The sequence below is a fragment of the Chelonoidis abingdonii genome, chromosome 1 (assembly GCF_003597395.2).
Source record: "Chelonoidis abingdonii isolate Lonesome George chromosome 1, CheloAbing_2.0, whole genome shotgun sequence".
Taxonomy (NCBI): domain Eukaryota; kingdom Metazoa; phylum Chordata; order Testudines; family Testudinidae; genus Chelonoidis; species Chelonoidis abingdonii.
In genome coordinates this window covers 187,202,961-187,216,677 of record NC_133769.1, presented here as the reverse complement: position 1 = coordinate 187,216,677, position 13,717 = coordinate 187,202,961, and the positions used below count along the sequence as shown (strand labels likewise).

General features: G+C 39.2%; 1 protein-coding gene across 17 annotated transcripts in view; it reads left to right on the top strand.

The window, feature by feature from the left end:
• ROBO2 (roundabout guidance receptor 2) overlaps positions 1-13,717 on the top strand; it is a 653,740-nt gene that overhangs the window by 566,553 nt on the left and 73,470 nt on the right. For 11 of the 17 annotated variants that reach the window (XM_075073151.1, XM_075073118.1, XM_075073109.1 and 8 more), the window contains 2 exons: positions 355-526; positions 7,625-7,807. In XM_075073151.1, the coding sequence (XP_074929252.1) occupies positions 355-526; positions 7,625-7,807 (355 nt within the window). Of the gene's footprint in view, positions 1-354; positions 527-7,624; positions 7,808-10,597; positions 10,625-13,717 lie in introns of all 17 variants that reach the window. The other 6 variants (XM_075073141.1, XM_075073108.1, XM_075073114.1 and 3 more) reach the window with 1 other exon arrangement.

Sequence of the window (13,717 nt, the reverse complement as noted above, 5' to 3'; positions counted from 1 at the left end):
AGCATTCCCCAGGGCTGGTAAATGGGTCCTTGGAAGATAGCATGTGGCAGTCTTTCTCCATTCCTGTACACTGTTTGGATCTAGGGCTTTAAGATAGCTCCCTTATGCTGCTCTGGCTCTTTTACCTGGTGTAAAGAGGCCAGAGCAAGAATGAGAATTTTAGCCATGTGTATAGTTAAGCACATGCATAAGGCTTTGCAGAATTAGGCCTAAACATTTAAAGGAATTTAGCAGTTGCATTTCAACATAATATATGTATTTCCAGTGCAGGATATTAATATACAATATTTGTGCACCATTGTTTGCAAGCATGATTATTTTCATATTGTTTTGTTTCTCCAATCTCTACCCCAGATCTGGTGCCTAGGTAATGAGACTCGATTTCACATCAACAAAACAGTAGATGCAGCCATTCGCTCTGTAGTGATAGGTGGCCTATACCCTGGGATTCAGTATCGCGTGGAAGTTGCAGCAAGTACCAGTGCAGGTGTTGGAGTAAAAAGTGAACCACAACCCATAATAATTGGTAAGTGATTGTCTCCTCTATTTTATTTTACCTGTTTAGTATTTCTGAAAAGCTTTCACAAATCACTTCTGAAAGCATAAAAATCCAGTGGAGCAAAAAAACAAGGTGCAATTCAATTTGAGCTATCTAGTTAACTTTAAATGTACCACTGCCTGCCAACACTGCCGCTTCCTCTTCTGTATAGTTCTCACAGCTAATAAGATGAAATAGTTCTTCCTTTCCTGAAGCATATTAAAAAACATAGATTATCCTGCACAGCTGATTTAATATTTTATTACGAATTTACCACTCCTACAGGTTGACAGATTTATAGAACTAGCTCTCTTATCCTGTTGAGATGCTTGTAGTATTGCCTAATTTGAGCTGCTGCTGCTCAAGGCATTGTTTAAAGTTGGTTTTCTGAGCATTTGAAGTTTAGCACTTCTCAGCTATCCCAAGCAGATGGGCTTCCTTCTGCCAAAGAACAAGTGGCCTCTAGTCCAACTAAAGAGGAAAGCTGGTATTATCATCTCTTTCCTTTGAAATTACTGTTTCTTATTAGTGGTTTCCATGCTCAATTAATTTCATGACCTGAGGGAAACCTAGAACCTTATCCTTCTGAGATTCTTCTATAACAGAAACTGGGGGTGAGGCAGGCAACTGAACAGATCTAAATTGAGTTTTTTGGTTGTGGAGCTGCATTAAAGTGCTTTGAGTATAGGAATTTGTTTATTAATTTGATCTATTTGAACTATGGCTTTGGGCCAGCTGTTAATGTTGCTTTAAAAATTTATTTCTGAAAGAGTACTGGGACAAAGTTTTGTAATTGCCTCTTCTATTTCTTATACTGTGCCTTTAGGACTCTTGGCAGAGACTACTGAAAATGTGGAAAAGTGGAAAATGTAACTAAAGCAATGTCTCAGACTTAGAATGTTCATTTGAGTTGGGGTGAAATTCACTCATCGGAGAAAAGCCAGCACAAGAGCTAGCTCCCACTTAAGTCCTATTTAAGCTTCATTTTTAAGTGGTTAATGACATTCACGTTACAAATGTATCCTCTCAAAAGTAGGGCAATGCAGAAGTTTCGATTTAGGTTTTTTCTCTTGTATTTCTTTTTGGAGAGGAAGTCTGAAAAGAGAGATTAAGATAGATCTACCCTTAGGGTGAGTCTCTTCATTGAAGCTTCATGGGATCGTATATGACAAGGAAAAGAACCTTGCAAGACTGAAAATAATGAACTCAGCTATTACAAAAAACCTTGGGAAGGATACTAGATATGAATCTGGGGCCTCCCTTCAAATGATCTCTACCGAGAGACTGACCTTTCACTTTTAGTTCATTACTTTTGAATGACCTGATTTTTGTGTGAAGTGTCTCTGGAAGTACTGCTTTAAAGGTTCAATCCTGCAAGATGCTGAACACAAATGGTGCTAATCCAGCATAGCATTTAAGCACGTTTAACTTGAAACATGTGAGTAGTAGTCCCATTACTCACTTGCGTCAAGTTAAATATGTGCGAATATGCTTTGCTGGACCTGGGCTACAGCGTTCAGCACCTTGCAGGACTGAGCCATCAGTCCTTCCCTGATTCTTACAAAACTGGTTAATATACCCCAGAGCTACATGGAAAGATATGTTTCTGTTTGTGGAAGAGACAGAATGTAAGTACATCATAAATCGGAAAATGCCAGTTGGAACTTAGAGACTTTTAATTTATTCATTGTTATACTCATTATGTCATTTAATTCTTACTTTAATGATCCCAGAATATCTGCCTCAACAATCTTATCTGGTAGCACTTTCTACATATTTAATGCCCTTGAGATGAAAAGTGACAGATAAGGTCTTTTCTATTTTGATTTTGGTTCCCTTTTTCACTTACATTTCCATATTTTTTCTATAGTTTATAGAAAAACTTGATATCATTTTTGATGAAATTACAGATTTGGTTGGTAAGGTAATAGTGTTGATGTAATATAGTTAGATTTCCCTAAGAGATGACATGGTACCACATGATATTTTGATTGAGAAACGAGAACAATGAAAAACCAATATAGCACCCATTACATGGATTAAAAACTGGCTAACTGACAGGTCTCAAAATGTAATTGTAAATGGGGAATCATTATAGGTTGCAATCCTCAAATACTTATGTAAGTAACTTTACTCATGTAAATAGACTTTCCGGGGGACTTGATAACGTTGTCAAATATGTGAAGGGATGTTATAAAGAGGATAGTGATCAATTATTCTCCACATCCACTGCAGATAGGACAAAAAAAGAATCAGCTTAATCTGCAGCAAATGTGATTTAGGCTAAATATTAGAAAAGATTTCTAACTATAAGGAGAGTTAAGCACTGCAATAGGCTTCCAAGGATAGTTGTGGAATCCCCATCATTAGAAGTTTTTAAGAAGAGGTTAGACAAACACCTATCAGGGATGGTCTACTTAGTCCTGCCTCAGTGCAGAGACTAGATGACCTCTTGAGGTCCCTTCCAGCCTTGTATTTTGGTGATTCCATAATTTATGCCCCTGGGACTACTCAAGTGAATAGTTACTCACATGTGTGTTTGCAGGATAAAATTTTGATTACATGGGGAAGGGACCATAATGTGATTTTTTTTAAATTATCTGCAGAACTATGGTGCAATATAAATAATACCACAGTGATATCTTACCGTGCCATTCTAATGACATATCCAGACATCTATAATAAATTTTTCTTCCCTAAATACATTAAAATACTTTCTTACTGTGATTTGTAATTACAATCTTGAAACTATACTTTGATTGCTTGGTCTAATACAAAGAAAGAGTTATGAATTGTGTTCTTTCCATGAACTGCATGTGTCTTCAAACCTTGCAAAGCTTCTGTAAAGAAATATATGTCAAACTTGCTATTTCTAGGGAAAAAAACCTAATTTTTTTCTCACCAGTGTTGAGGATGCTAGAGAAGAAAATGAAGTTAGATTGTAAGAAGAAATAATTTTTAAAATAATATTGATTAATAATATAGCTATTATTTCAGTAATCAGTTGGCATGTTCATACTTATATTTTATAGTTGGTGTATTAATATGAGGAACAGCTGCAAACTTTCACAGTAATAGGTACAATCGAATCTGATGTGTCTAATTAATTTTTGGTCCATATTTCATTATATTTTTGTCTGCAAGAACAATGGAGCGTGACAGGTCACACACATCCCTCATATGTGTTCTAATTTGTAGAATTGACAGCATTGTTATAGAAACACCTGCAGTATATGAAATAATACATTGATACCTTGGATGACATATATATTACTTTTAATTAAATATGAGACAAATAAATACAAAATTAATGTAATTTGTTCCCCAAACTCCTTACAATTAGATTAATTTTGTTTTACGTCAACAGGAAATATGCATCTGTGTTCATTTACTTTTCAGCTACTGAAATCACAAAGCATATGTTATTTTGACATTTAAATGAATTATTACTTTTTGCACATGTAATTGCTAAGCACTGAAGGGTAGAACAAACATCCAGGCTGCTAACTTAGAAGGTAAGTTGACCTAATTTGGAGACAGATTGCATCTTCCTCTGGAAGAGGCTCTGGGAGGGGATAAAATCGTCTGAAAGCTCCTCTGAGGTTCTCCTTGTGGAGTTTCTTGTGCATCCACTACTCATGGAGAGCCTGTTTCTGACCTCATTGTGAAGGCAGAATGTCCAGTCCAGGGTTTAAGGTTTCTATAGGGAAACGAGATTCCTTTCTGTAACCTTTCTGCCAGGTGGTAGTGGTAGCACCAAAGGCTATGTTCATATCTTAGGGTTCCTCTTAACATTACAAAACAGAACCAGCTCGAGCCCCGACCCAGAAATCTGGGAAAACTAATCATCATGCCTGGGTGCTTCTCAGAGGCCATGCTTCTCCACTTGCATGCACATTGTTTGTGTATAACAAAATAAAATGTATATTAAAAGGAGAGGGAACACAGTAGTAATTTGGGAAAACACCCCAGTGATGATTCAAAAGCAGGCAAGCCATAAGTAAAATACCTTCGCCACAGTGTTGTGGGTGATAGTCCTTTGTGGTGTGAAAAGTCCAATGGACGAATGTCCCTTTAACACATCCCTCTCCTTTCCCTTCAGTGCATCCGCACTCATGATTTGTTGTCTGAGCTCAGCAGAGTCCCAGACTCCAGAGTTGTGATCAAATGAGTTCACCTCCTGCCAGTAGTGGGGGAGGTTGGGTTTGAGTGATGCCTCTGCATTGCCCCGCTCCCTTTAGCTGGAATGCTGGGTTCTGATGTTCTACCACTAGCCCAGTCTTCCTGCTTCTAGTGATTTCATCAGGAAGCAGACAACCTCACCGCTGCTGCCTCTTGTGTGCCGTCTTTCACTGCAGCACTGTCCCCTCACCAGGTCTAAGGCTCAGGCATTAGACCAGCTTATTAACGATTTCAGCTATAGTGATCACTGGTAAGATCAAGGACTCTGTATGGGCAGAAAATCATCTCTTTCTTTAAACACTGGAGGAGAAGAGTAAAATGGTATCTAAGAACCTTTTAACAGAGCCTACACTACCAGATAGGAACACCTGTCATAACCCCCTCTTACTTTCATTTGGATTTGGCATCACTATCGTCCTTAGCAAATGAGGTTATAGTTAGGGCATATTAAATACAGGGTTTTTTTTCTCATTTATATAATGATTACATTTCATTATCCCTCCATCCAAGACTTAATTTTAACCCAAAACAGCCAAAATTGATCAGTTTGGCAGAGCAGGTATTTTTGCTAGTGACCTCCATGGAGTAGACACAGCCATAAAAATATGGTCTGCTTCTGAGGTTTTTCCCCCCATCAGTAGATGGTAGAGAAGAGCTCATTCAGAGCAGTTCCTTACCTTTCTTTGGATTCCTGGACATCTATTCAAGGAGCCAGCATATCCAAAGTGTTCCCCTAGCCTTCCTTTTTCCATGCGTTCTTCAGGAGCAGCACTTCCATTGCCTGACCACATCCTCTCCTGTCCCTTTGAGCCCTTGAGGTACACAAGGAGAGAGGCTCCTTCCTTTCTAGCCCTGGGAGACTCAACTCTATGGTGCACCAAAAGAAGGGTTCCAAGAGCACCAAAGAAGAGGAAAACATCTGATGGAGCCACTGCTCCCTCTCATCTTTTCCTTGCCCACTGGTTTCCACTGAGCTTTTGGCCTTCGTACCATATAATGGGTGGGAAGCACTGGGGCTTTGAGAATTAGCCTGATAAAATTGAAAAGTTTTGGAAAGCACTGTGGCAGGTTTTGTGGTCTGTGGTTGAATTTTCAGGCACAATGCAACGCAATGCTTTAAAATTACCAAATGTATATAAGGGAGAGTGCATGTTGCCTTCAGCCATAATTAGTCAAGGGCTTTTCTCCCTTGACTCTACTCTCCGGTGTTTCCTAAAATTCCCTGCTTTTTTTCTTTATAGTACAATTGTCAGTGATTTTTCAACAAAACTACTAAAACCAAGCCAACATCAAGCATAGCATTTGAACCATTTGTTCACAAAGGCAGACAGAATTACTAAGTATTGATATGAGTAATCAGATAGGGAAAAAGCATAATAAAATCACATGAATTACTAACAGCAGTTCCAGCAAATAATTCACTACATCATATTTATTAATAAGTAACTTCAGCCATCTCTGAATGAAGTATAAGATCTAAACCGGGCTTGTCACTAAGGCATTGCTGCAATTGACATCAATGACTGAGTAAGGGGTGGAGGCTCTGACAGATACAGTATGGTTAGACAAGTGGAGCATAATGAAGTGAAGTGAACTCTTATGTTCTCTGGACTTGAGTCTCATTTATATTAAGGCCGCATTACACTGATTTGGCAACGAAAGGGGGCATTAAAGGGGATATTACGTTTACATCCACTGCAAGGCTGCTGGAGTCGTGTAAAGGAGAATTAATGGGAATAAGAATCAGATCCTTAAAGTCTTTTCTTTCTTGCATTGACTTTAGCAAATGACTTTGTTTGTTTACTTTAGACTACAGCCAGTATGCTGACATAGCAGCAGTTGTGTTCCAAGAAGTGAAGAGTGAATTTAACCATTGCTGAATTATAGAAGAGGAATATAGAAATGTTCACAGCAAGGCATAATGCTACAATACTTATAACAATTTGCCTGAAATAACCACTTTACTGCTACAGATATTCTACTTCCTACATTGGGGATAGGTTCTTATAATTTGCTAGTTCCTGTAATTAAGAGTCCAAATATTTGCTTTTTATAATACAGTAATTTGCAGCACTGAATCGTCTCCTCTATATCTTAAAAATGCTGTAAGCTGTTTCACGAATGCTCTAAATAGTAAAGTGGATAATTTTGGCATCATTTAAAATAACCCACACTGAGTAAGATGTTTTACACCAAACATGTACAAGGTTACTATTCACATTTTCTGTTCAAAAAGTTATCTGATTTTCATATTTTTATAACTGCTGAATTTTTGAGTCTGTGGCTCAGATTGGAGAGGTGAGATATTTTTGAAGAGAGTTTCTAATAACTGAGCAATCACAGTGTTTGTCAGTTCTGTGGCTACACACTTTGGCATTTGTGTGACGTCCATCCACACATAACAGTTTAGATTAGGGGCTTGTTATCAAGCCAGATACTGAGCTACCAGTTCAGTTTTAAAATCAAGAGAAGGAAAATGGGACATATGCAGGAAGTCAATAAATTCTAAATCTTTAGATACAGTCAAGACAGCATATAGTCTATGTTCCAGTCACTTTGTGTCTTTGTCTCTCTTTGTGGTATTCTGCTTATACCCATATCAAGAATATTTCACAAAAACTGACTGTGAGCTGCCATCTGTTAGCTTATGAGGACAGTAGTGTAGTAGATTTTTTTCAACATCTGTTTGAATAACTGCAATGAACTGTTGGTTCTCTTGCAGGAAACATTGCCTTCAAATCTGTTTTTGAACACCCTATAAATCCACACCCAACTACCTGTACCCCATCATGGAAAATTATTTTGAAGCACAGTACTGTTGTTTCTTTTCCATTTCAGGTCTCTGGTTCTTGGTTGCATTATGAGTACATTATAAACATATGATACTGACTTTCCTTTGTGCAGGAGGTCGTAACGAAGTTGTCATCACTGAAAATAACAACAGCATAACTGAACAAATCACTGATGTTGTCAAGCAGCCTGCCTTTATAGCTGGCATTGGTGGGGCATGCTGGGTAATTCTGATGGGTTTCAGCATCTGGCTGTATTGGCGAAGAAAGAAGAGGAAGGGGCTGAGCAATTATGCTGGTAAGAACAGTATCTATTTACTACAAACTTGTCAGGTTCTATCATGAACAGGACAGGTGCTATCAGAACTAATTTTAAAAAACCCAACCCTAACAATGCTGGTTTTACAAATAAAGGTGGAATGGATGAATGTTGTATGCCTGTTTAACTTGTGCTGTAAAAATGCCAATGTAGGAGAAGCTTTAAATGCATTGCTGTGGACCACATTTCATCATTACTGTAAGACAGTCTTTTACATCTCCAGCACATCTATCATAACAAAAGTACAGAAAGGATTAACTGTACCTCTCACCCAAGTCTTGTTGCAAAAGGCAGTCTTTCAGTACCCCCAACTCTAATTATGAGCTAGATTGCGAGTCAGACTACATAACCACATGACAGTAAGACGGAGCATGAATCCCCCACCAACTTCACCACTTAACTCCTATGTTTGCCCCAAACTTTGGGTTTAGGCACTAGGGGGACCAGATGTCCTGATTTTATATGGACAGTCCCAATATTCAGGGCTTTTTCTTATATAGGTACCTATTACTCCCCATCCCCTGTCCTATTTTTCACACTTGCTATCTGGTCACCCTATTAGGCACATACAAGTAAGCAGAACTATTCACCCACTGCCTCCTTGTCTGGAGTTGGGGGCTGAGGAAGGAAGGAGAGGGGAATGGGCAGAGCATTGGCTCCATCCACCTCAACTCACTGTTGAGAGTAGCTGAGCCTGTACAGGGCAAGTAATAAATTTAGTGCTGGTATAAGCAAGCAATAAATTACTTGCTTGCAGTGGGTGAGATGTAGGGCCTCAGACGTGTCTGTGAAGCACAATGTCCCCTGGAGCTACCCCAGCAGTGTGGTGCAGCTCTCACACACACATTTTGCTCAGTGCTCTGCCTACAGTCACAATCTAGCCTCAGAGAATTACGTTTGGTAAGGAAAAATAAAAATAAAAATTCTCTTATTTTCCCCATCAGATGTCTTTATTCTGTTTTGTCAGGACTGGTAACACTCCTATAGCTGATATATCTCAAGTTTCCTGTGGGTTGTGGAGAAGTCAGATAGTTATAATAAAATTACATACGATTCTATTAAAAAAAAAAAACAAGAAAAAAACCACCTCCAACTTTTGGCCAATTTTACATGAAAAATAACTCTTAAAATATTGAGGTATTTTCCAGCTAGTTTTCTTGCCCAATATACTAATTAATGTTAGCACATTATTGGTTTCAAAGAGGAAAACAGCTTTCATGACTTGGCCCAGGCTAAGCACTGTTGACAATTCACGCATGTTTACTGCTGGCAGTATTAGCATGCCAGGCTAAACTCACTCCAAAATCTTATTGATTTCTTATTAATTCTATACAGTGAGCCTGAGTGACCACAGTGGTGAAGTAACATTATTTGTAGGCTGTTTGCACATGGTGTTTTCTTTCTTTCCTTGTAATTAATAATGTGTATATACAGGATGACAGTTTCTACTTTGAGAGGTTTTGTTAATTCATGCAGATAGATACATATGTATCTATCTGTCTATCTAATGAGGATAATTAACAGTAGGAAGTAGTTACATTATTTTATCACTTACTTACATTAAGCTGATAACACATCTAGAGCCGGCTCCAGGCACCAGCCAAGTAAGCTCGGCAGATTCTAAGGGGTGGTATTCCATCCAATCCTAAACAATCTTTTTTTTTTTTGTTTGCCGCTCTGGCCACCCTATAGGGGGCGGCAGCGCAGAGGAGGGGAGCCCCCTGCTGGGAGCCGGCTGCGCGCTCTGTCAGCCCCAGCCGGTGCCAGGTCTGCAGCAAGCCCAGCAGCCTGTGTTCTTCCCTCTCCGCCGACCAGAGTGGTGCGGAGCCCTCCCGGCCAGCAGCACAGCGGGAGGGGCCAAGTGGTGAGCGCCCTGGCTGAAGGAAACTTCAGAGAAGCTTCCCTTCTCTCCCCCCCACCCCCCCGCTCCCTCTCTCTCCCCTCTGCTAGCCAGGGCACACACTCCACTGCCCGGGGCACATCTGCAGCGCAGGGAGTCTCGGTAGCGGAAAGTTTGCACCCTGGCTCCAGCCGCCCCGCAAGTTGTTTTTTTTTTTTTTTTTTTTGCTTGGGGCAACAAAAAAACCAGAGCCGGCCCTGAACACATGAGGATTTTAGCAGTCTCATTTCCTTATGGAGGTGTCATACCTTTCCATGTACTTCAAATGAATTAACTAAATGCATACTAAGCCTCATTTTTCCAGAGAAGGGATTTTGGCCTATGTCTTTGTGAGTTGGCATGGCACATTTTTGTGAGCAGTCATAGAATATCAGGGTTGGAAGGGAACTCAGGAGGTCATCTGGTTCAATCCCCTGCTAAAATACAGCTTAAATTGACTACCATAGGCTGTTGTCTAATGTAGCTCATTCTCTCTCATGACATCTGCAGCACCTAAACGTTATGTGAACATTGCATTGTGACACAGAATGACCATTATCAGAATTATGAAATGCTGTATGCTCTTAACAATGAAAGCTCGTACGACATCATGTTTCAGAGCTCATCCTAATATTTATGATAAAGAGGATAGCATGCGCACCTCAGAACTAACTTTCATCAAATATAATTCTCAAAATTCACTATTCACCTTTCTTCAACCTTTATTTCTCATTGGCTGCTGGCTGACTAGTGCTTAAAGATCAATTGTTATAACCTGCATATGATTTTAAACTATAGATGAGTGAATTCCAAGGGAACTTTGTGCCCTGCAATCAGTGCTTGTTATCAGGGTCTGTAACTCACGATGTGTTTGCTTTCTTGTTTTGCAGTTCAGTCCTTCACCTTCACCCCTGCAGGTACTGTCCATTAGTCTGTCTCTTACCTCACCAACATGTCACTGCAACCATTAGCATAAGTGTTTATAATCATAGCAAGTATACAGAATTAAAACCAAGTGCAAGGAGAAACACTCCCATTCCCCATCTGTTATAATAATGTGGTATTGACTCTGCTAGTGATTTCAGAAGAAGGCTACAATCTACCACAATTAACTTCTCTTTCATTATAATTCTGCATACTTCTTACTCATCCAACCCCTCTAAATTATGCAATTTTGAAAGGTAATTTTCAGGGCAATGCTTGAACTAACAGAGCTACGATAGGCAGGCATTAGTCACAAAGGGCCAAATTTTGCTCTTGAGGATTCGTGTATTTAACTTGCAAATTTCTGAAGGCCTTTGCACCTGGCCAGAGAAGCAGAACTTATCCCAGATCCCACTCTTCACTGTACATGAGTCTGCCTGTGCATGGGGTTTTCAGATCTGCACTTATTTCAAACCTAGCCAGTGATTAACCCATACACACACACACACACTGATACACTAAGTAGGTCTTTAAGGCATTTTAAAGCTTTTTATTAATTGAAGCATTTGCCTTTGTTCTGCCTGTCCAATCCACAACCAACTCATGTTATCATTTTTTATAAGGCATAACATACGGTAGGCCATTATCATGAATGTGATTAAAGTTGTGTGAAGAATAAATGAACTGTGGCTGAAACAGCAGGTTGCAAACAGCTTTGCCAACATATGTATGGTCAAGAGATACAGTGTATCCAGTTAATTGTAATAATTAATACAAATAATTGACCTCAATTCTCATATCTAAGCATGAGTGTCACAATCCCAAAAATTCTTACATTATCTCCATGCACTACAGTGTAAGTGGCCAATATATTTCAATGTTTTCCAGTATAAGTGTGCAACATTTTGTGGCATGTAGTACATCTCTCAGTCATACCTGCCAAATGCCAAGAATTTTGACAAGGGATATTTTTCCAAATAAGTTGGGGGTTTGTGGGCCACTAGTCTCCCAGCTACTAGTACGCTGTGCATGCCTCTCAGGGAATTTTAGGTTATTTTCTCCTCAAAAAGTTGCAATAAAAACTCACAAAGATGTACCCAGAATCCTCCAGCAGCCCCAGACTCCTGGCTTACTTGAAAACAGACCTTTAAAATGGTGCTTCTGCTTATCCTACCATAATTCCTCTTCCTTTTACCTTGTGCTAATGGGTCCCCCTCTTTCTCCATTGCTCAAAGTATGCTCATTCTCTGCACTCCCTGTACAGTTAACTTCTCTCCCTGCTGCTCATTGGAACCTTCCACTCCTCCCTTCTTGCTGCTTCTCTGCAGCTCTGTCTACATTTCAGCCATCTCTGGAGTTGTATGCAGCTCTGCAGGAGGGCACAGCTGGCTGCTGAGAGGTGTGACAAGGAGGGGGAGGAGGTGATACCACCTGCCCACACAATCCTTGTATCGTTATTAGGAACAACTGTACCCAAAGAGAAGGTTTGAAAACTCATGAATGGCTTAGCCAAAACAGCACTATTGGCATGTTTGTTCAGATAAGAGTAAGGCTTGACACAGCTTGACAGACAGTAACCACAGACTCTAATGCTTTTCTCATTTCATTGGGAGGCACATACTACTGTATATCAGTAACTTAATTCATGTGTGTTCTGAACACATTGGGCTAGATGCTAATCTCCCTCATAATGAGTAAATCAAGAGTTACTTCAATGAAGTCCATTTACACCGGGGGAACAAAGATCAAAATCTGACCCATGGTCTTCAGAAACTGTCACAATTAGCACAAAATTGCATTTGGAGATTAGCAAAATCTACTGATTTATGTCCAGGCTCTGAGTTCCCCAAGAAGAATCTCAAATCCACATCAAGTTCCTGACAGCATGAATTTGGAGTTGGTTATATGATCTATAGTCACAAAATATTTAAATTTTCACTTAGCCAGTGAAATTTTCACTTAGCCAGTTTGTACAGATCTGAGAAGACTCAAGTCTATAGGTTGTTCCTTCCATAGTCAGTTGTAACCCATGTATGCTAAAATAGCTTCCAGACCTACATTTTTAGACAGGCTTAGAACCAAATTCACCGTCATCAGAGGTGAATTTCAGTGAAGTTACATTGGAGGTGAATTTATCCTAATATATTTGTTTGTGAAAGAAGTACATTTTTGCTCAGGCCAAACATCTGCTTCCTTCATGAATACATAAAACATGAATATCTGAATATGTAATAGTACTGGTCAAACTGTTCATTAGGTATATTTGTGATAAATTTCGATTTTTGCTTTGCTTCATAAACAACTGGTTGGAAAGTTTTGAAAAAAACAAACAAAAGAAGGAAGAACATTTTTAATTTTTTTTTGTGACATTCTTTTTTTGTTTTCCAACTCTATTTGCGAATTATTCACAAATTGTCACTGATTTTTTTAAATGGCATGTATTTGTTATTTGAAAATATTTGCTAAATATTTGGACTGATAATTTTCTGATTATGGGAAGTTTGTGAATTGTTCATTTGGACTATTTGCTATTTATGTTATATGATTGGCCACCAGAAAGGTATTGTTTCTTCTGCATGACTGAATCACTGAAATATTTTAATCAGAAAAATAATAAATAGCAAATGAAATGCTGCTGCTACATAGCTGGGCTGGGGAAGATTAATCTGTTGGGCTAAAACTTAGGTAACTTTCTGGATTTGTGAACATTTTCACATATTCACAAATAATGAATAATATGTCCTCGTACATGGTTTTTGGTTATTTACAGTGGAACATCTGTAATATGTATGTAGCCTTCAGGTCCACAGGCCATCACTTGTAACAACACCCCCTCCCACCCCACCCCTGCATGATTCATCAGCAGGGATTGAACCTGAAACATAAAGCACTAAAGGTATGAATGTCTACCATGTGAGTGAAATAAGTGACTCCACTAGCTGGGAAGCAGTAGTGACATAACTGGAACCAGTGGGTTAAATATATATTCTTGGAAAAAGGCATTGTATCAGCAAAGCAAAAGCCGGACACAGGAGTCTGTCAGCACCACAAATGCATGATTTATTCCTTATTTAGCAATTGGCAGT